Source organism: Hypanus sabinus, chromosome 18 (assembly GCF_030144855.1).
Source record: "Hypanus sabinus isolate sHypSab1 chromosome 18, sHypSab1.hap1, whole genome shotgun sequence".
Taxonomy (NCBI): Eukaryota; Metazoa; Chordata; class Chondrichthyes; order Myliobatiformes; family Dasyatidae; genus Hypanus; species Hypanus sabinus.
The window spans coordinates 36,975,337-36,999,329 of record NC_082723.1 but is presented as its reverse complement, the minus strand read 5'-3'; the positions used below and the strand labels follow the sequence as shown (position 1 = coordinate 36,999,329).

General features: G+C 37.9%; 2 protein-coding genes across 4 annotated transcripts in view; both read right to left on the bottom strand.

The window, feature by feature from the left end:
- sptan1 (spectrin alpha, non-erythrocytic 1) overlaps positions 1 to 11,519 on the bottom strand; it is a 122,876-nt gene extending 111,357 nt beyond the window's left edge. The window contains exon 1 of one of the 2 annotated variants that reach the window (XM_059994127.1): positions 11,428 to 11,519. The gene's annotated coding sequence lies outside the window, so the exon portion shown is untranslated. Of the gene's footprint in view, positions 1 to 10,898; positions 10,917 to 11,427 lie in introns of those variants that run through there. The other variant, XM_059994128.1, reaches the window with a different exon arrangement.
- A 4,797-nt stretch (positions 11,520 to 16,316) lies between these two features.
- The window catches only part of gle1 (GLE1 RNA export mediator), a 53,079-nt gene continuing 45,402 nt past the window's right edge, over positions 16,317 to 23,993 (bottom strand). The window contains exons 15-16 of one of the 2 annotated variants that reach the window (XM_059994122.1): positions 20,607 to 20,670; positions 16,317 to 19,491 (exon numbers count right to left, since the gene is read on the bottom strand). In XM_059994122.1, the coding sequence (XP_059850105.1) occupies positions 19,423 to 19,491; positions 20,607 to 20,670 (133 nt within the window). In that variant the 3' untranslated portion in view covers positions 16,317 to 19,422. The remainder of the gene's footprint in view (positions 19,492 to 20,606; positions 20,671 to 23,993) is intronic. The other variant, XM_059994120.1, reaches the window with a different exon arrangement.

Here is a 23,993-nt window from a genome sequence, read left to right as displayed (position 1 = left end):
TCTTTCTTTCTTTCTTTTTTCTTTTTTTCTATAGGGATATGTTGGGAGGAGGGGGGGAAGGTTGATAATTTTTTTTCTTTCTGTAACCTATTTGAAAATTCAATAAAAAAAATTTTAAAAAGACAACCAATGAAAAAGAGCTGCTGCATCCTTTCAACAGGCCAATCAACCCACATTGTTGAGCAGCTTTCAACCAGAAAATAAGTCAAACCCTCACACATCAGCGAATACAGCACTGCTGAACTCTTAGGCAAAATTACTTTTAATCCGCTGGCAGTAGGGTTAATAGCGATGCTCAACAGACCAGCAATTCTATGGACACCAGAACCTGGCCACAGTGAAATAGTCTAAGAGACTCAGCTGAGGAAAATCAGAAGTGGGTGGTGTGAGAAGCAGAAATGTGGCACGAGAGCTGGGACATTAGCTGGGGTGAGAACTAATCCAGCCAGGCTGACGGTACCATCACTTTTCCTGGCCAGCATTCACTCCCTAGAAGGTAAAATAGACTCACTGAGGCTGAGAATGAATGCATAAAAAGAAATGAGAACTGCTACATTCTCAGTTTCACCGAAACACGGCTAAACAATAACATGCCCAACTCAAGTGTTTCAACTTAATGGGATGAATTTGTTCCACACAGACAGAAATTCCCTGTTGAGGACATCAAAAGGACATTGAATCTGTGTATACATTAACAAAATTTGGTGCACAAACTCAGCTGTAGTAAGCAGTCACTGTTCTGGGACAACTGAACATCTTACAACTAAATGTCGACCACACTACTTGCTCAGGGAGTTTATTGTTGTGTTCATCACTGCTGTCTACGTTCCCCTGGGTGTGTATACCAAACTAAGGATGCAGTGGGAGAGCGTTACAGTGCTGGGAGCTAGAGAAGCTGCCGCATCTTTGCATACCGCCATTTTAGAATCTCAATATTAAATTTGTAAAAGTTACAGAATTACTAACATTGATAATCATTATTATAATATACTGAACTCCCATTTCCAATCTACAAATATTGTCCTGCAGCCAATACATCTGGTTTCATAAACCATTTAAAGCAAACACATGCACACAACACACTGCCATAACAAACATTTAATTTGGAAGTAGTTTTCTAGCCTCCACCCTGCAAAATAGAGACAGACCATTTTAGCTTCAACAAGCTAGCAATTTTTAAATCTCATGACTACCACAAAAGAGGCAGTCCTTTTGTCTGTTCCTAATCATCCAACTGAATCCATTCATTAAATGCCAGCTAGGATTATTAGAATTGGTGTTAAAAATTACATTCTTACTTGATTAAAGAGGGCATAGTGATGTCATTTTCAAAATAATTCCCACAGACTGGATATACATAGACTGTAATTGATCTACTTATTATTTATTCTTCCATATCACATATTGCATTGAACTGCTGCTGCTAAGTTACAAATTTCATGACACATGCTGGCGATAATAAACCTGATTCTGATTCCAACACAACAGCCTAATTTAATATAAAACAGTATCTCCCAAGTTCAGGAACCAACTGTTATAAAGAATGACATTTTGGCATTTTCCCATGTAAGATGTTTGATGGAAGCTTGTGATCAAATAGAAAATTGCAAATTGAATGGTTTTATGGAGATATACCTAACAATAAATTTCTCTAATCTTAGAAGGTATTCTTGTCAGGGTTGATTTAGATGGTCTCGCCAGTTATTCCAGAATCATTATAAACCATGAAACACACACAAAATGCTGGAGGAACTCAGCAAGCCAGACAGCATCTATGGAAAAAAACTACAGTCAACATTTCAGGCTGAAACTCTTCAGCAGGACTGGAGAAAAAAAGATGAGTATATTTAAAAGGTGGGGAGGAGGAAAGAGAAACACAAAGTGATAGGTGAAACTGGGAGGAGGAGAGAGAAACACAAAGTGATAGGTGAATCTGGGAGGAGGAGGAATGAAGTAAAGAGCTGGGAAGTTGATTGGTGAAAGATAAAGGCTGGAGAAGGGGGAAATCTAATAGAAGACAGAAGGCCATGGAAGAAAGGGGGAAGAGGAGCACCAGAGGGAAACGATGGGCAGGCATTGACTGAAGGTGAGAGGGGAAAAAGGGTATGGGGAATAGTGAAGAATAGGGGAGGGGAGCATTGTCGGAAGTTCAAGAAATCAATGTTCCTACCATCAGGTTGGAGGCTACCCAGACTGAATATAAGGCATTATTCCTCCAACCCGAGCCTGACTTCATCTCAACAGTAGAGGAGGCCATGGATTGACATATTGGAATGGGAAGTGGAATTAAAATGGGTGTCCACAGGGAGATCCCCCTTCTTCTGGTGGATGGAGCATAGGTGCTTAGCGAAGCGGACTCACAATCTACATCGGGTCTCCAATCTGATGACAGGAACATCACATCTCTCAAACTTCTAGTAATGCCCCCCTTCATCATTCCCTATCCCCCTTTCCCTCTCTCACTTCATCTCTTTGCCTGCCCATCACTTCCCTCAGGTGCTCCTCCTCCCTTTACTTTCTTTCATGGTCTTCCATCTTCTCTTATTAGATTCTGCCTTCTCCAGCCCTGTATCTCTTTCACCAATCAACTTCTCAGCTCTTTACTTCATCTCTCCCCCTCGTGGTTTCACCCATCACCTTGTGTTTCTCTCTCCCCTCCCACATTTTAAATCCACAGGCAGTCCCGAAATTACGAATGTCCAACCTACGGACAACTCGTACTTACGAACCGAGGGAGGAGAACGTCGTCTGCCATTTTAAGTCGGATCATGACACTGTCTGCCATTTCAAGTCGTTGCCATTAACACTGTGTTGAGTGTGTAACTTTGTATTTGGCTTAAATATTTCTTAGCAAGATTCACCCTGACCACCCACCCCCCCCCCCACCTTTCCAGTCAGCACCACTCCCACTTGTCCCATTTAACCTTTCTCAGTGCGGGTGGAGTTTAGGACCCGGAGCAGCACAAGACCCACCACCTGCAGCTGCTGCTGTATTTTTTTTTATTAAGTGCAATCATGAACAATAGCCAGATCAGAAATGCTGATCAAGTCAACTAGTTCCTAAACAGAATTCTAATTGGCCAATCAGACGGTTCACTGCTGCTCAGCGATAGAACATAAAATCAGCAGTTTTCTGTTCCATTGACGGAAAACGATTGCAATTGAAAATAAAGTGGAAATAATGAAGGGATTGGAAAGAGGTGAAACGCCATCGGTCATTGGAAAAGCATTAGGCTAGAGTCGGTCAATGATCAGAACAACTTTAAAGGATACAGGTAAAGGATAAAGTGAGAATAATGGAGCAAGTGAAAGGCCCTGCCCCGATGAAAGCTACAATTACTAAGCAACACAGTGGTTTAATTATTGAAATACATACATTTCTGAAGTGTTTTATATGCACATAAGGGTAAAATATATACTATATACTGAGACAAACGTTTGACTAACTGACGCTAAATAATACCAGATGTACTTATTCCGACTTACATACAAATCCCACTTACAGACGGACTCAAGAACAGAACTCGTTTGTAACCCGGGGACTGCCTGTACTCATCTTTTTTTCTCCAGTCCAGCCAAAGGGTCTTGGCCCGAAAGGTTGACTGTACTTATTTTCCTCACAGATGCTGCCTGGCCTGCCAAATTCCTCCAGCATTTTGTTGTATTGTTTGGATTTCCAGCTTCCGTAGATTTTCTCGTTTGTTATAAATCATATCATTTTAATTATTTATTTACTAAACCCATGTTCCAGTATTACAAATCATTCTGTTATACAGGCAGTCCCCGGGTTACGTACGAGTTCAGTTCCTGAGTCTGTCTTTAAGTCAGATTTGTACGTAGGTTGGAACAAGTACATCGAGTATTATTAGCGTCAGTTAGTCAAACGTTTGTCCTAGTATATATTTTGCCTTTCTATGCATATAAAACACTTGAAACATATGTATACCAATAATTAAACCACTGCATTGCTCAGTAATAATTGTAGCTTTCATCGGGGTAAGGCCTTTCACATGCTCCATTATTCTCACTTTATCTGTTATCCTTTAAAATTGTTCCAATTGTTGATCATCTGTAGCCTAATGCTTTTCCAATGACCAACAGCATTTCACTTCTTTCCAAATGCTTTATTATTTCCACTTTATTTTCAATCACGATCGCTACCCGTCAATGAAACAGAAACACTGCCGGTGGCGGGTCCTGAGCTCCGCCGGCTCCCAAGATCCACTGGGTCCTAAGGACCACTGCACCATCACAGGCTAAATGGGACAAGTGGGGGCTGTGCTGGGTTTGGGTATTTGATCCTTCACAATATTCCGCATGGGAATTTAAACTGGAGGTGGCAGTGTTTTTTTTTACGAGGTCGAGTTGCGAGCTCTACATCAACCCGGCATGGGAGTGGTCTATCACTGGATCAAACTCAGAAACCTCCATTTTCGAGCCCGGCGTTGATCTCACTGCGCCACCAGCCGACCAAAACTGGGGGGGGGGGGGGGGGGGGGGGGGGGAGAGAGATCAGGGTGAATCTTACTAAGAAAAATTTAAGTCAAATACAAAGCTAAACACCGTGTCAACAGCAACGACTTAAAATGGCAGACAGCGTCACGATCCAACTTAAAATGGCGGACGGTGTTCTCCTTCGGTTCATAAGTACGAGTTGTCCATAAGTCGGATGTTCGTAACTCAGGGACTACCCACATACCTTGCAAAGCGACTGTAGCATCTTTGCAGCATAGATTTGTTGTATCATTGAAACAATTGCCATCTACATGACAACCAGCATCTTTGCCAAACAACGTCAGTTGTAATCTTACTGAATTGCTGACCCTCCTTCAATGCAGAAACATTAAATGAATTTGAAAATGTTCCAGGATATTGCCCTGTAAATGGTTGACTCCCACCTTATTTGTTAGCAACATAAGAAATAAAAAAAACTACTGAAAATGTTTAATATTTTTTAAAATAAAAGCTAAAAAGTTACAACTCCTCTCCAATCTCAACCTCAAGAAACTATTTGCTAATGTACAGATGTTAAACGCCATGCAAGTGTTTAGGGATATACCACTCCCATTTGTATTCTGGCCCTGCCTGATAACTCAAATCAGCAACATGCTAGAAAGATCTACCCAACATGATTAAATTATAAGAAAATGACTAACCAAAAGCTAAAACTAGAATGGAATTATTTTTCCCACTTTCATTAACAAAAGGTCATTAATTTATGACATTTTAGCAGTTGGCATTAATGTAGCAGATTATTTAATGTTATAAATTAAGATATTTTCACTCCCAAAGATTTTATTACTGTTACATTTTTGTAGTAAGAAAACTGCATAATTATCATCAAATATAACAAAATGAAATGTATAATGCAGCAAATTTCAAAAGTGCATTGAAATTATACAGAAAAAGTACAAAAAGCACAACCAAGCCAAGATCAAAGTACTTGAATTCCTTATGGAAGTTAAAACAATACAAAATATATTACGCAAATTCTTTAAAGTAATCAACTGTTTCTATATTGCTGAAGGATAAAACATACCATCTGCAAATATCAGGTCATCAAATTCCCAAAAGTATTAATCATCAATATCACTTCCACACTTCGACAGACAGCATTCCCATGAATCAGTTTAATTCCACAACCAAGATTCAAACATTGGCAAAATATCATTTCCATGTCATGCCATTATTTAAACGGATCAACATTTGCAATAAGAGATTTTAGAAAACAAGGGAGATTAAGGACAACGGAGAAGGGGGAGAAATTAAATGTAAAATCGGAAAAGCCAGTCTAGCCCAAGTAACTCATTCTTCCTGGTGTCTGAACAGTTTTCAAAGCTTTGGAAAAGTCAGGAAGCAAACCATCCACCTGCCTTTCATGTAGCAAAGACAAGCGAATAAGATGTAATCAGGGATAGCCAAGTATTTTAAAACTGGTACTTAAAAAAATTCTGCTCTACTTTAAGAAAGAAAAAAATGGGCTGATTAACTGAAACATTAACTTATCCACAGACCAGCTGGATATCAAGACTGTCCCAGTGGGCTGAAATAAATTACAAAGTTACAACTGAATTGTTTGCGTATATAGGATGTATTTGGTACATTTTTTTTTAAATATAAAAAGGCAATTAGGATTAAATCCTACATATAACACCTATACCATAAATTTATTTATAATAATCTGAGAAACATTTAAATTATCGAACAGTGTCTGTACTTGCCAATTACTACCTTGTTGTACTTCCCTGAAATGTGTTCAGACTGCAGAATAATAACGTTCCATATAATGTCCATTTGGTAATCTTTAGATGACAGGGATTCTTTATTTTTTTCAGCAACACACTTCTCAATGCATGCACTTTTAAAAGCTACATCAATCAGTAACCACTACCTGACATAAGAAATTTAAAAGTGGATAAATCTCCGGGTCCTGACAGGATATTCCCCAGGACCTTGAGGGAAGTTTGTGTAGAAATAGCAGGAGCTCTGATGGAGATCTTTAATATGTCATTAGAAACGGGGATTGTGCCGGAGGATTGGCGTATTGCTCATGTGGTTCCATTGTTTAAAAAGGGTTCTAGAAGGAAACCTAGCAATTATAGACCTATCAGTTTGACATCAGTGGTGGGTAAATTAATGGAAAGTATTCTTAGAGATAGTATTTATAATTATCTGGACAGACGGGATCTGATTAGAAGTAGCCAGCATGGATTTGTGCGTGGAAGGTCATGTTTGACAAACCTTATTGAATTTTTTGAAGAAGTTACGAGGAATGTTGACGAGGGTAAGGCAGTGGATGTAGTCTATATGGACTTCAGCAAAGCCTTTGACAAAGTTCCACATGGAAGGTTAGTTAAGAAGGTTCAGTCGTTAGGTATTAATGCTGGAGTAATAAAATGGATTCAACAGTGGCTAGATGGGAGATGCCAGAGAGTAGTGGTGGATAATTGTTTATCGCGATGGAGGCCGGTGACTAGCGGGGTGCCTCAGGGATCTGTTTTGGGCCCAATGTTGTTTGTAATATACATAAATGATCTGGATGATGGGGTGGTAAATTGGATTAGTAAGTATGCCGATGATACTAAGGTAGGAGGTGTTGCGGATAATGAGGTGGATTTTCAAAGCTTGCAGGGAGATTTATGCCGGTTAGAAGAATGGGCTGAACGTTGGCAGATGGAGTTTAATGCTGAGAAGTGTGAGGTTCTACATTTTGGCAGGAATAATCCAAATAGAACATACAGAGTAAATGGTAGGGCATTGAGGAATGCAGAGGAACAGAGAGATCTAGGAATAACTGTGCATAGTTCCTGAAAGTGGAGTCTCATGTAGATAGGTGGTGAAGAGGGCTTTTGGAACGCTGGCCTTTATAAATCAAAGCATTGAGTACAGAAGTTGGGATGTAATGCTAAAGTTGTACAAGGCATTGGTAAGGCCAAATTTGGAATATTGTGTGCAGTTCTGGTCACCGAATTATAGGAAAGATATCAATAAATTAGAGAGAGTTGCAGAGACGATTTATTAGGATGTTACCTGGGTTTCAGCAATTAAGTTACAGAGAAAGGTTGAACAAGTTAGGTCTCTATTCATTGGAGCGTAGAAGGTTGAGGGGGGATTTGATCGAGGTATTTAAAATTTTGAGAGGGATAAATAGAGTTGACGTGAACAGGCTGTTTCCATTGAGAGTAGGGGAGATTCAAACTAGAGGACATGATTTGAGAGTTAGGGGGCAGAAGTTTAAGGGAAACACGAGGGGGTATTTCTTTACTCAAAGAGTGATAGCTGTGTGGAATGAGCTTCCTGCAGAAGTAGTAGAGGCCAGTTCAGTTGTGTCATTTAAGGTAAAATTGGATAGGTATATGGACAGGAAAGGAGTGGAGGGTTATGGGCTGAGTGCGGGTAGGTGGGACTAGGTGAGATTAAGGGTTCGGCACGGACTAGGAGGGCCAAGATGGCCTGTTTCCGTGCTGTGATTGTTATATGGTTATATCAATCTGAAATTAAGTTTGAATTTGTGAGTACACCATATCCTGTTGAGAATTAAATAATTAAAATATATTACTATTTTCAAACATTGAGTGTTAACTTGTAAAATTAGTCAGCTCCAACATGGCACTAGCCTCCTTAGTGTCCAGGACATCTTCATGGACAGATGCCCCAAAAAGGCAACATCCTTCATTGAGGACCACATCACCCTGGACATGTCCTCTTCTCATTAGGAAGGAGGGACAGGAGCCTGAAAGCACACACCAAGCGATTCAGGAACAGCTTCTTCCCCTCTGCCATCCGATTTCTGAATAGCCTTTACACCCATGAACACTACCTCACACTTTTTTAAATTTTTTACACTACTTATTAAACTATTTAATACATTTACTTACTGCAATTCACATATTATGTATTGAATAGTACTGCTGCTACAAAGACAACAAATTTCACAACATATGCAAATGCTATTAAACCTGATTCTGAAATGGGAAAAAAATAACATGATAACCTTTTAGAATATCATTAAGATCTTTATCTAAGGTAGGACTTTGATACTAAGGTCGGATTTGTCAAATGTCCACACATTAGCCCTTGTAAAGAAAATGTATGAGTCAGCTGCCAATATTCCAACTGAGAATTTCTGCTATAAATAGTAATTAATTGAAGAAGGGCAGTTAGAAAGAGAGTTCTAAGAGCAAATAAGGATGCAAATATGGAAATCAGTTACATCGATCACATGTAAAGTGTGTCTGTAAAAGCATGCTACATGCATCAACCAATGTATTGCTCTTCTAGTCACAACCATGTTACTGCAATACACACCAGTTAAATGAAAGCAACCACACATAATCCACACATACACAATACCTGCAGCTTTGTTTTACGGAATGAAGACATGATGATTGGTGCTGTTTGATAAACAGAATATTTACTAAATAATTACAGAACAATTCAAGCAAAATAAATCCCATCACTCAAATTAAAAGGTTTTTTTTAAAGTCCTTAGATCTGTTGGGATTGTCACTTACGCAACCAGGCCCAATTCTATGGTGCTAATTTAGTTTAGAAATGGATCTACTCACTTCAAATTTCTGATAACAAAAACAGTCAGTAACACAGTTGTTAGCAACGCTGCATCTTATAAATATTCAGATTTTTTAAAATTAAAAGACAGTAGTTCTGCATTTTTATAAATTTAAAATTAAAATAATCAAATTACTTCCTAATGTAACTAACCCCAACCCAATCTTGTTTGCGTCTTTCCCAGTGACGCAGTTTATGAAACACCTGAGCTGCGAAGTTTAGTACTAGATTCCAATTACATTATGTTTTACATATATCTTCAAAACTTTAAATTAAATCTTTGAGGCACTATTCTAGATTACTAATACCCTCAAAGAAATAATGTGACAATTAGAGCCCGTGCAATATTTTTAATTCTGCCTCCACTCTATATATTGTCCAACAACAAAACCAATGTTATTAATAAAAAGTGAGCAGTAAGATCTGTGTCAAATTCAAATAGAGAAACATTCATACTGCAACAGTGAGAGAAGAAAAAAAAAATCTCAATCTGCTAGATAAGCTGGCATAATTCAGCAAAATTGCTACAGTAACATGACGCAGTTTTAATTACTGTCATCTGAATGGCATTCTTTCCATACCACACTTGGACTTTTCACCCATTATATAAATATTACCTATACAACCTAAAAAAATCGTTCCTCACTGTGTATGTTTGATATACATAATCTCAGCACTAACAGTTCTCCAGAAAGCATAATAGTGTTTAATGAACAAAACAGCTTAGAAGTCCTTTTTTTACATCTTCTAATCAGAATGGTTAATCCATCTATTATTCTTGCAGGATGAACCACAATTTTCACATAAGATTACATATCATTAGTTCATGATTTTATGCAGTTATATACCAACAAATAAATTCATAACATACAAGACTGATTACTAAATCTTGAAAATTACACAAAGTTACATCCATAAAATAATCTAGACTTTAAAATTTAATGGCAATTTGTTTAATCTCAAAAAGATCGAATAGAATTGAGGAAATGCTGGCACATCCATTTTTTAAAAAGGCAAATTAAAAATAGTTTTCGATGAAGACACATTGTCATGGAAGATTACCTTTACTTGAAGAAAATAAAAATTGTGCTTGATGAATTATGTTAATTTCAGATAAGTGTATTAAACAAGGTTAAAGGGCCCCAAGAATAGACATAAAATTCACCTACTTAACACAATTCCTACTTCTACTCCCACTCAGGCTTTTCTAATTTTCGAGAATAATACTGTTTCTATTTTTACATTACATTCAGATTTGTATTCACTCTTAACAGGCGACGGATGTAGTCAAACCTCATGTGGGGAGGGTGAGATTAAGACCCATCACATTCCACCACTGTGGCTAAAATCACCCTTACATCTGAAAATGAATATAAAAACAGTTTTCAAAACGTTTTACTGTCAATTACCACGGGCTTAAAAATTGGCCTTATGTTGAGCCTACCTTCTCTCAATAAACTCTTGAATTTCACCCTGACCCACCCTTTCTTGGTTTCCAGAAATAAATTCCTGTCATGAATTTTAGGAATGCCATAAAATGAATTAGCTATTTCGAAGGCATTTTTGCTTCTTCTCGGGGTATTTACCAAATTCATTTAGTTTGTGTACTCCTCATTCACTTAACCCGAGCTCATTTACCAAAATATTTGGAAAAAATATGTTTTTTTCTCTTTTTCTCGCCAACCCATCCTCACGTCCCCAACCACCAACGCTCTTTCCCTAAAGGCAAAATTACACATTGATAATGAAGACTAACCCGCGACCCAGCCCACCTTTGGGCTGATTCCTTTCATATAAAGCATTATTACATTCCAGATATTTTCTCTGACCTTACTGCGGTCATAACCGCAGGATACGCACCCCCGCAGCCATTTTACAGCTCATTGTGACTGAAAACACCGAGACCCAAGAAAAAGCCATGTTCAATATTTTTAAGCGTACCTCTGAACTGTACGTGACTGCGCATAATGAAATAAAAATTCGCAGTCCAGGAAAATAGAAACAATTTGTCTATGACAATTTGTTTCAAATACTAGTGTAGGGGTTAGACATACTGTACAATTACAGTTCAAATGCATATATTAAAATTCCTACGCTCCCCTTTGACAGGGGACAACGGTAACGACCTTGACTGGTAACCCTTCTACCATACAAGTCAAATAAAATGTAAAAACATATAAATAAACAGCAATTAGATATTTACCTCAAAAAAATAAATGATTTTCCAACAAACACGATTAAAATTGATGTGGAAAAATATCTAGCAGAATCAATGAAAAGGGGCCTTGCAAATGGATTATTTACTGATATTAAATCGCCGGCACATTAAGTATAATTGCAGATAAATATAAAACATACCAAACCCGTCACTCGATCGCCGATCACTGCAGACTCTCACCCTCCGAGCTCGCTCCGGCCTCTTTTACCGACCACGGTGATGATGTCACCGATCTGCAGCAAGGAAACGAATAGAGCCGAGTATCTTCGGCTAATTTCGGAAAGCGGGCGCGGCCCCTGCTTCGGCTACTTCCGTCATCCGGGTGAGGCACCGACTTCGGCCAGTTCCGTCTCTCAAGCGCGGCACCGTTCCGGAGCTCTCAAGGTCGAGTGACGTTTGAAAGGTGTGCTTGGCTCGAAGTTTAAAGCAAATATACTCTGTATAATCTTGAAAAAAATCCACATATCCTTCAAGATGCTACTTCGACCGCCACAGATTCTGCTTATTTAAACCTACTTAATACATGTTTTTAAAGTACAGTAATTCATTTTTATTTTGTTCAAACTATGTTGATGACTTCAGCAAGACCGTTTATGCTACCGATTTCTAATTGGCCCGAGAAAGCGATGCTGGAAATGCAAAACCTTTGCATACTTCGAATTGTCTCTTTTAAATATGCCATTTATTACTTTTTAAAAAGAAGGCTGTGCGCTATTTCTCTTGAGCAGATGGGTATTCCTATAACAGTATAGTGTGAGAAGTTTAAAGTACAATTACTAAATTAACGATTAAATGACATGGAGTGTCCAAGAATATAGTTTTATAGCGATTCTGATGGATGTTAGAAGATGCAGGTTATACTTATGTTTTTTTTAAAAACCACAAGCGATTATGCAGATATTGGAATCCCGTGTAACACACACACAAATGCTGGAGGAACTCAGGAGGTCGGGCAGCATCTGAAAAGGAATTAAGACTCGCTATTGTGGACTGAAACCTTTCATGAGGACAGGTAAAGGCAAATCAGTCCCGATGAAGGGTCTCTGTCTGAAATATCAACTCTATTCCTTTCCATAGACGCTGCCTGACTTACAGTAAGTTCCTCCAGCATTTTCTGCATGTTGCTGTTAGAAAACGACAGCAGGTCGTGTTTTTCATAATCAGGTCGCCCTGAGTATTCTAATAGCTAATGAGGTACTTTTTTAAATGCAGAATCTGATATAATGTATGAAATACTATGGTCAATTTACAGCAAGATCTGACCAGAGGATAACAAGCAGGCGGTAAACCAGAGGGAATTAGTGACCAGAGGAGACCGGAAAGGAATGCTAACACTTGCAGTTGTATAAAGGAATTCAATTCAGCTGCAAGAGTCCCCCCTACGAATAAGTCTATCAAATGTTCTACACACTCGCCTTCCTTCCATTGTTTTGCCGCATGTTTATACCTTTTAACATCGTCTTAAAACGGATTCTTAGGTTAACCCTTTAAGCGGACTTGATTTTTCCCTAAACGCCACACGTAATTCATTTCCAAACCTAATCACGCACCCCCTTACATTGTGCACACTGCACCAAACCTCTGCAGAGGCATAATACCACAGTTGCACCATAGAAGGCACTTTGGGAAATGCAGTTTACAACCTGGCAATTGTTCCAGTTACTCAGCATTTTTTTGTCGCCTGTATTGGAATAAAGCTATTATTTCTGAAACGATTTTCTTTTTCTGACTTTACGAAAGACCTACTTTCTAGAAATAAAATTATTTTAACCCCCCCCCAGCCAGTTTCCCCAATTAGTACTTATTTATCTGTATCTTCAAGAATGTTTGTTGCTGCTGTAATCATTTCCATCCTCAAAAGTGCAGATTTGATTTTCTGTCACTTTCCTCAGATTACACTTCCATTTCGAATTTAAGATACTGAACAACCGTGCACAAACCAGCATCCGCTGTGAACGTGTACCAACCATTCAAAATATTTTTAAAAGTGCAAACGTTTGTATCTTAATTTATACTGAATAATTAAGCAGGGTCTAGGAATTTTTGCCTCAAAACACCTTGTGAGCAAATACAGTGAAGGCATAGGGGTTATGAAACTTGGTTATACCAAGTTCAATATTAAATGTACTTCACCGTTCTTAGTATTAGGATGTTTCCCTGAGTATAATCAGAGCAAATCAATTCAGAAACCTGCATCACCATCTGCATTTATTTCACCTGTTTTGTACACGTCTTACTAACGTATTCTGTTTAGGCACAAGTACAGAATATTGCTGTAGAGTAAAAGTTTTCATTAAGACAAATGGATGAAGAGCTAATAGAATCACGGGAAAATGAAAAAAAAAGGCCCTCCTTATTATCTCTCCTCCCACTTGCCAACCCTATCACCACCTCATCCTCTGATCCTGTATCAGAGACCACACACCATCCTCGATACTTTTCACTCCTCTACCTCTTCTGACTTCCCTCTCCCCATTCCATTAGGTCCAGACCTTCTCACCATCACCCTGCTTGAACCAGCCCCTACTGTGTCTTCACCAATCTCTGCCACCATCCTTCTCCAACAGTGAGCAGAGGCCCCACCTTAGTACCCCTGCAATGGCATCTCAGTGAGTTCCAGGTTGGTGCTGAACTTTAGTTTCAATTAAGGAATCTCACCCCCACTTACTAATGGCCATTCTGGCCTCTTATCCCCTTTGACCTTTTCATTTCTGATTGCTAGTGTGATTTTGACCACCTCGACATCACCTATTCAAATCTTACTCCCTCCAAACTCCTATGTGTATTTTTGCGGCATTTAAAAATGTTGATACAATCACTAACATAAATGTATTGAGTATTTTGTTTCATTTAAGTACTCTTAACTGCCTTAACAGTTGCTGCCAATATTTAACCTCTGTGCTGCATCAGCCACCACAGTCTCAAACTACATATTTTCTCTGCCACAACCCCTTGATAGGCACATAATTGGAACGCAATCTGCAGAAACAAGAATAGATCTAACTAGCAAAATCTCCGTAAAAGTAATTTTGCCAGAGCTGTAGTTCCTTACAACCAGGACACTGATTCAATGTCAAGTTAGCAAAAACTAGGCGAGGAACTGTCAACACTCATTAACTTAACATAAAATGCCTCCATACCTTCAATACCACATAATTACTCACCCTAAATAGGGAACTAAAATAAAACAATAGAGAAATGATTGTCCAATGTTTTTATATCATTAAACAAAGAACTGTACGTGTCAGCTGTGGTTTAGTGGACAGCACTCCAGCTCTGAAGGTCATGGGTTCATATCCTGCACCAGACATTTGAGAACAGAAGCAAGCATTCCAGTGCAGTGTTTAAGAATTATTGCTTTCACTTTTGGATAAGATTTTAAAATCGATTTTTTCTCTTCCCTCATTTGGATGTTAAATATTCCATGAAAACAAGTGAGAGATTTTTTTCTAATACTCTTGCCAACATTTAAAGACAATATTCTATTTATTATGCTAACATGCACAGAAACTTGCTGTGTCCAAATTGATGGCTTGGTTTTTACACAATTACGTAATTGGTGTATAGAACATAGTTCTCCATAGTTTTGTTAAAATTCAAAAGAACCTGGCAATTCAACCAGAGACCAAAGGGACTCAGCTTGGGTTGAGTGGGGGAAAAAGCTACAAATCATCCAGCTTCAGTACAAATATAAATTATCTCTAATAATTTCATAATAAAACAAATCATCTCCCTTTGTCCTCATGGCTGTATGATAGAATGTATGCTATATCCAAATTTGTTTGAGCAACGCACTGGCGAGCCAGGACAGAACAGAACAGAGCTTGGAGGAGAGACCTGAGCTGGTGAGATAATAAGAGTATCAAGGTCAGGCATCCCAAAGATGTTGCTTGCAATAAAGTCTACTGGAACCTATACTACAAGAGAAGCAGACCTTTCCTGAACAGCCTGCTACACAACTTGAGCCCATTAATACCAAATATATGTAGTGGGATAGTAAAAGATATTCTGCGCTGGATTTGGCAAGAATCAGGTTAGTTTTCAAATTTACACCTGAGCAGATAAAAAATGCATTTTTCATTTCAAAGTAAACTGTACTTACATGGATGAGTCTTTCTAAAATCATTAATAACATAACCTGAAATTATTTATTGCCTTTCAAGTACTTTTAACCTCTAAAATAGAGGTTAAACATGGTTGCTGCTTTTTTTTAAAAAAGTATCCATTAAAATATTATGGGTCTTCTGCCATCAACTAAATCACCTCTTTCAACGAAAAATGAAGAAATGAACCTAAAAATTTCTAGTTAGCTGGCTCAGCTGAACATTCTCTATACCCAACTGGTCAGAAGGTAAACTACAATTAAAATACTCTACAAATCTTAGTAGAGTTCAATTTATGAATACTTGATTAGTAAGTAACTTTCATTCCTGCTTCACTTGTTTCAGATCATTTGCAATAAGTGATTATATTCCAGGCTGTTTGCATGTCCTTTTCTTACTTAAACTCGCAGACTTTAATTTATTTGTTCTAAGATGTTTGAAGTACAGCAATTTAAGTCAAAAGGTGATGCCTTGAAAAGGCGGCATCCATCATTAAGGACCCTCATCACTCAAGACATGCCCTCTTCTCACTGCCACCACCAAGCTGGTGGTACAGGAACCTGAAGACACACACATTATAGAAACAACTTCTTCCCCTCTGACATCAAATTTCTGAATGGACAATGAGTCAACCCATGAACACTATCCTACTTATTTTTCCCTTTTTTTGCATGACATATTAATTTGTTTATACATTTCTTGTAATTTTATTATGTATTACAATGTACTACTGTCACAGAACAACAGATTTCACAACATATGCCAGTGATAAAAAACCTGATTCTGATATAGTGATTAAAATCCTGAATGTTTAAATAAATGAGATTACAAACCTTCAGATGCAATTAACAATACACAAAATGCTGGAGGAACTCGGCAGGCCAGGCAGCATCTCTGGAAAAAAGTACAGTCCACATTTCAGGCAAAGACATTGACTGTACTTTTTCCCCATCGATGCTGCCTGACCTGCTGAGTTCCTCCAGCATTTTGTGTGTGTTGCTTGGATTTCCAGTATCTGCAGATTTTCTCTTGTTTGAGATGCAATTAACAGTCACTTGCCACAAATTAACATGCAACTTACAAAGGTCTTGAAGTGGTGATCAGCTGGAACTCAACTGATGTTCCTCATTCTCGATAAGTAAAAACGTGGATGGAGTCAACAGTGTTATTGCACTCTCTGGAAAAGACCAGAGGATCTCCCTCCTTGTCCTTAACCTGCCTTAGCTTGGCACAGTTGATTACATCATCCACCCAACATGTCAACAGAACAGGATGATCCATGCCTGCACCATTCTTATCTAATTATAGCCAGAAAACACTTGCTACTACTGATCTTACCCATTAATTTTATCTTTTACTGTTAACTTGCTGCCTCTCAGCAACATCATCCCAAAACACAGCACCTGCCACAAACATGCATTTAATACCCAGGTTTAACACATCACAATTTCTACTGTCAGACTGTCTTGACATGTAGGGCTGGATCTGCAGAAGTTTCTTCCAACAAGAAAATTAGAAGAAGAAAAAGCACGTGTCACAACATCATTCTCCAGTTACCAACTCACTGGCAACTTTCTGAAAGTGGAGCAAACTACTCAACCTTAAATACAGTCCTGACCAAGATAAATTTGGACTTACTTTCTGTGTCAGTTTTGGACTGTTCTATTTTCCAACTCTGCATTATCTAACTCTTCCCATTTGAGCTCTTCAACTGCCAAAACCCTTATCCAAGGCTTTATTACCTTTACACATGAACGTTTCAATATACTCCTGCCCAACTGTGTTCTATCAGACAGATCTGCTACATATAATCCAAACTGCATCACTAAATCACCATTCTGTTTCAATTATATAAGGCATTAACTTTAAAACTCTTAACCTTGTTTTCAGCTTTTGCCCCTTCCCATCTGTAAAATCTTCTATAGCTCCTCAGATTTATCGGCACACTTCAAGTTTTTGCTCATTCAGCCATCTTATATTGAAATCTCTCCTTCATTCAAGCTTTTAATTTTTTTCTTTAATTCTCCATCTCAGTAAAACACTAGGTATTTAAACAAAACTTCTGGTACTGCCCCAATACTTCCACAGTATCAATTGTCTGCTTAATAATACTTGTTATACATTTTGGAATAATTTTGCTCTACTAACATTGTTACATGAAAAGTAGTACTTATTGAATCTTGCATATAGGACAGAAGTTCATTAATACATATTGAATTACAAAGATGCAAGTTAACAATTCTAAAAAAAACACAAATTGTGCATTTTAGGAAGGTAACATTTTCTTTTGACAAAAATAATACATTCAATATGACAAAGCACTATGAATGAAATCAAATGGGAGTGGGATAGCATATTCTCATTTGACATTTATTTATGAATGAAAATCAGGTATTTCCTCATACAGCAACATTTTCAAAACTACTTTTTCCTTGCATTGAAGAAATAGAGACTGGTATCACATGGCTATTTTCCTTTTTTAAAAATCTAGTTAATCTCAGTTTCCGCTACTCAAAAATGCAAATATGTATCTCCATTTAAAGCTTTAAAATTATCTTAGTTAAAAATAATTTTTAACTAAAATATAATTAACTTGGAAGAGATAGAGATCTTTAAAATTATAAATGGCTATGAAAAGGAAATGTAGAAGACTATACTGCACGTTGAGAAAGAATCCAAAACTGGGGATCTCAAATACAAGTCAGTCATCAATAAATTCAAGAAACAAAGAAAATGATGCAGATGGACAAGGTGAAGTAGAAAGTGAGGAGACTCAGGTAAAACATAAAAAGTTTGGACTAGATGAGGCAAATAGTCTTTTGATTTGTGACAAATTCTATGCAATTAGAAGTTCAGTATTGACAGCTACATTTGCTAAAGTTTATTCTATTCAGTATGCATTAGGGTGAAAAGAAATTGAAGAATTATCACCTGATGTGTGATAATATTAACTTAACATTTCATTCATCTGGTTTGTGCCAGTGTGTTCCACAAAGTCAGCTTATGTGAGCACAGTGCCACAAACCAGGTGGACGAAACAGCCTTTCTCATTTGCAAGAGACTTCCTAAAAGCTTCATTTAAATGCAATATTGATCATCCCTCATGTTATACCCAAAGTATCACAACTTCAAAAGTGTTAAAATAAAATGTCGGAGGAGCAGAAAAAACTCCTCATCCTCATCTGCCACCATGCCAAAAAAATACTTCCCAGAAGAGAGTATAGACACAATAAAGTCATAAACTTTATTTTCCTTTAAGGAGGGGGTTCCCAACCCAGGGTCCACAGACTCTCTGTTAATGGCAAGGCTTCATGGCATAAGAAAGGTTAGATATCCTTGTTTTAAAGGAAGAATATTTTTGGGGGAAGATTGGAAGATTGATGTAAAGCAGCTCTCCCCACCTTTCAAGAGTTAATGGAAAACACATAAAAGGCTTGCAAAATAGTAATTTAAAATGTTGCCTTCAAAATGAAACAAAAAATCATTAAATCTCAGGCAGTCATGTTACTCAAACATTCACAAAGAATGAAATCATTCATGTATTATTGCACAAGATACCACATAGCTTTTCAGAAAATTAATATGCAGCATCTTAAAGGGATTCCCACAACCTGTCAATACTTTCATGAAATATTTACTGTACCTATCCTTAAATTCCATACTTGATGCAATCTATGAGTAAAGTTGATACTGATATTTCATACTATAATAGCCACATGATCATTTCATGTCACGTTACATAATAAATGCAATCACTAAACGTCAATTATAATACTGTTTCACAAACATTGCTTGCCCTCTTGTCACTTAATATTATTCAGTGGACTACAAAATTTTGAACATCAATAACAATACAAGCAAGGAGGTAATAACAGAAGAGACAAATCAAGTAAAAATTTTTTTTTTTGAATCTACCAATCACTTAAGTTAAACATCAAAAATAATGTTAATATATTAAAATTAAAATAGAAAGTGTTTTAAGCTAAAACAAATCAAATTCCCTTGGCTTGTTGATCCAGCCCTTTGCATTGTTCATGACTTCCAGAATCCAGGCTGTAGGTAACCTTTCGGTAAAGGAAAATCTTTTTGTTTCAAGCATTTCTGTAATGCAGACAGGAGAAATAAGGCATTTAGAAATAGTGCTGAACAGCACAGAAACACTCCCTTCTGCCTACCATATCCACCTAGGCCTTTTCTGCCCATCTGCACTAACCCTATTTGCCCGCACTAGGTCTGCAACCTTGCCTTGCCGTGAGCCCAGATACTGATGGCAGGGCTGCTGACATAAGAACACACAATATCCAGATTCAGCAAACTCAGGGCGGAAACTTGAGCAAGATTTGGGTAATCACACCAACAAACAATGTTCAGGAGCTGCTGTTGCTGCCTCACTATCTAGATTCAATCACGACCTCTGGTCCTTCCTACCGTGACCACGTAAGGTTTCCTCCAGATGCTCTGGTTTTGTCGCATGCGTATCAGTACTGGCTGGTAGGTTAACTGGAAGTATAGGGGGTGATAGGAAAAGAAAGAACGGGTTGCTGGAAAATAAGGGGAACCAGCAGAAATTTGAAAGGCAAAATGCTCTCCTCTGTCATTAGAAATTATAGATATGATAGAAACTGAATAAAAGACAGAGGCAACATTATATGAGAGATTTAGTAAAGACAGCCAAATAATTTCCTTCCTTGCTTATATACAATCAGTTGCAGCCACCCTAAGGTACAAATATAACTAAAGAAAATCTCAAGAAAAGAATTTTGCAGTGTCCTGTACAGACCTTACAGAAAATGATCATTGTTTTTCATCAGTATTAATGGCAGCAAAATTTCTGCTTTTCTAATGCATTTTATTGTCTATGAGTGGTTTGGATTATAAAGCCAGGAAAGGCACTAAATAAAATCAGAGTATTTTCACTGAGCAAATGTAGCACAAAACATGAGGAGGAAAAATACCTGTTTCTTTGCATTGATCCAACAATGAAAGCAGTTTGGGTTAATCATTACAATGTAAAGTATTATCTGTAAACTTCTGGTACCCTAATTTAATATAGTTCTTGAAAAAAGAGCTTTATTTACTAGATATCCTTCATCAATAATATACAAGATTGACAACTCACAATTTTTTAAACTATAAATGTATGCTGATTGGAAAAGGCTCAGAAAATCATAGGGTAGTTTGATTTTGGAAAACGTAGCACACTGATAAGGGTTTACCTCCAGGAACTGTCGTAACCGGATCACAGCCCCAACTTGTCCATTGCCTGTAACAGCTTCAATCCTGTAAGAAAAATAACATTAAAAAGTAATTTATTTTATTTAGATTTGTTGTATTTTTAAAATACGTACACCCACAGATCTTTAAAAGATCAGTAAAATCTTTAGTTTACTAAAAATATACGAAATATAGTACAGGATGTCCCCGGGCTATGAACGAGTTCTGTTTCTGAGTCCATCTTTAAGTCGGATTTGTACGCAAGACGGAACAAGTACATCCGGTATTATTTATTAGTCAAACATTTGTCTTAATATATAGAATATATTTTACCTTTCTATGCAAATAAAACACTTAAGAAACGTATGTATTCCAATAATTGAACCACTGTGTTGCTTGGTAATAATTGTAGCTTTCATCGGGGCAGGGCCTTTCACATGCTCCATTATTCTCACCTTATTCTTTAAAATTGTTCCAATCGTTGGCCAACTGTAGCCTAATGCTTTTCCAATGACCTATGGCGTTTCACCTATTTCCGATCGCTTTATTATTTCCACTTTATTTTCAATCGCGATCGCTTCCCGTCAATGGAACAGAAACACTGCGGGGGGCAGGTCCCGAGGTCCACTGGGACCTAAGGATCACCACACTCCATTCCTCGGGTCCTAAACTCCACCGCACTGAACAGGTTAAATGGGACAAGTGGGGGTTGTGCTGGGTTTGGGTATTTGATCCTCCATAATATTCCACATGGGAATTTAAACTGGAGGTGGCAGTGTTTTTTTTTTATGAGGTCAAGTTGCGAGCTTGACATCAACCCAGCACGGATGGTACGGGAGTCACTGGATCGACATCAACCCGGCACGGGAGCAGTCTGTCACTGGATCGAACTCGGGGACCTCCATTCTCCAACCCGGCACCGATCTCACTGCGCCACCAGCCAACCGGAGGGGGGGGGGGAGGGGGGGTGAATCTTGCTAAAAAAAATTTAAGCGAAATACAAAGTTACACACTCAACACAGTGTCAACGGCAAGGACTTAAAATGGCGGGCAGCGTCGCAATCTGATTTTAAATGGCGGATGGCGTTCTCCTTCCTCAGATCATAAGTACGAGTTGTCCGTAAGTCGGACGTTCATAACTCGGGGACTACCTGTACTTCATTTGCCTGCAAAAACATCCTAGAAACAAGCAATGTATCATCGAAAAACTTTGCAAACTTCTACAGATGTGTGGTGGAAAGTGTACTGATTGGCTGGCATGGGAACACCAATGCCTTTAGGTGTACAAAAGGTAGTGGATTTGGCCCAGTACATCACAGGTAAAACCCTTGCATCCATTGAGCACATCTACATGAAACATTGCCATAGAAAAGCAGCATCCATGATCAAAAATCCTCACCACCCAGGCCACACTCGTTTCTCACTGCTGCATCAGGTAGAAAGCATAATTGCCTCAGGACTCACACCACAGGTTCAAGAACAATCACTAGCCCTCAAACATCAGGCTAATGAACAAAAGAGTTAAGTACACTCATTTAAGGACTCTTTCATCTTGTTATTTCACACTCATTATTTATTGTTATTTACTTATATCTACATTTGCACAGTTTGTTGTCCATTGATCCTGTTTACAGTTGCTGTTCTATAGATTTGCTAAGTATGCCCACAGAAAAAGAATCTCAGGGTTGTATGTGGTGATATAACATACATATTGTTCTGATAATAAATTTTACGTGAACTTCTGAAATTTTTATGGTCAGACTCCCAAGAGTGTAAATGACCTCACGTGGGAAAAGATTAGAACTCCCAGACATTGATTGATGTTAATATAAAACTCTACAGTACTCAAGCCTCCTGGACTGTTACAGGAAATGAGAAGTTTTTAAATGAGGATGAAAATCAAATGGTAAAAATAAGTTGGCATTGATGGAATGAATCAAAATTAGAACTGTATTAGCACAGGTGAAGGATCTGCAAATGTAAGAAAATGTGATGCACAAAATATGATATGTTGTGATGTATATGTAAAAACAACACCCTTCTCAAACACAAATGAGTTAAAATACCAGATAATTTGCTTATATGGGCTTTGGTTTAGGTAGAAGTGTTGACAAGATACATAAAGAATAATGTTCATCTCCATTAAGGTTGTGGATTCAAATTACACACAAATGTGCTATTCAGAATCACATTCCCTGTACACTGCCAATCACATTGGTGTCAGAGGTATTACCTTTCAAATGAGAAGGGGAACTAGATCCTTTTTAGTTTCTCAATTGGTTTTTGCAAACCCCAGTGCACTTATTTTCACCAGCTAGGAAATTCTGGTGCTTTGGCCCATCACCTTCAACTAAAGTCACTTAAAAGACCAATATTACTTTACTGTTTATGGATGAACTTTCCGTGTATAAACCAGCTACAGGATTTTCGACATAATAGCTAACCACAAAATATTTCAATTGGTTTAAATATTCTCTTTGCCTAAACATCGATGACTCCGTAAAATGTAGAATCCCAAAAACTGCTCTGAATGAAGAAATTTCCTCCACCAAGTCTTAAACACTTAATAGTTCAGAGATGGTGACCCCTCAAACTGTGGCCTCCCAACATCTCCCCATTATGATTCTGGTAGAGGAACTACAGTAAGCTGTAGTCAACCATCAGGGTCTAGAATTCACTGTTTGAAATGTCAATGGGGTCAGAAACCTTTATCACATTTATAATGTTCCTGAATGAACATCTGAAGACCCAAAACTTGCAGGGCTATAAACCAAGAAGTGAGAAGAAGGATTAACCTGAAGTCCATTTTTGGTTGGTATGGACCAAAAGGCTTCCTTATGAAGTACACATTTGTACAAATGTGTAATTTCAGCCCACAAACTGAAATAATAGAAGGTTGCAGCTCATCACCACTATCTCACAAGCAAATGAGTACGTTAAAAATGCTACCCTGTTAGAACATTCTGGACTTAAGGTGTATAGCAAAATATTAACTTCAGCAATAACTTTAGCTACCAATCTTCAGATCTGAATATGGACGATAGATTAAATTTAAAATGCAGTTCTAAACAATAGGTTCCTAAGAGCCATGAAACACAGTTAATTGGAAGACCAGACCATGCTGATTTAAAATTCATGTGATGTGGGTACAAAGAAGTTGTAAAATTTATATGTAATTCAAAGAAAGCATTGCAGATACATTGTAAACATAGAATTGTTCTTTGATCTTTAGCATATGTAATGTTGGGTTTAGCAGATCTCTTCCTCTGAAAGGGTCTCAACATGATGCTTCCTGTGTCTCATTTTGTTGAATAAAGAGATGGCTCAATATCTACCAGCTACATCTCTCAGGTGACTTTGTTCACGTTGAGGAAGCAATTTTTAAAATT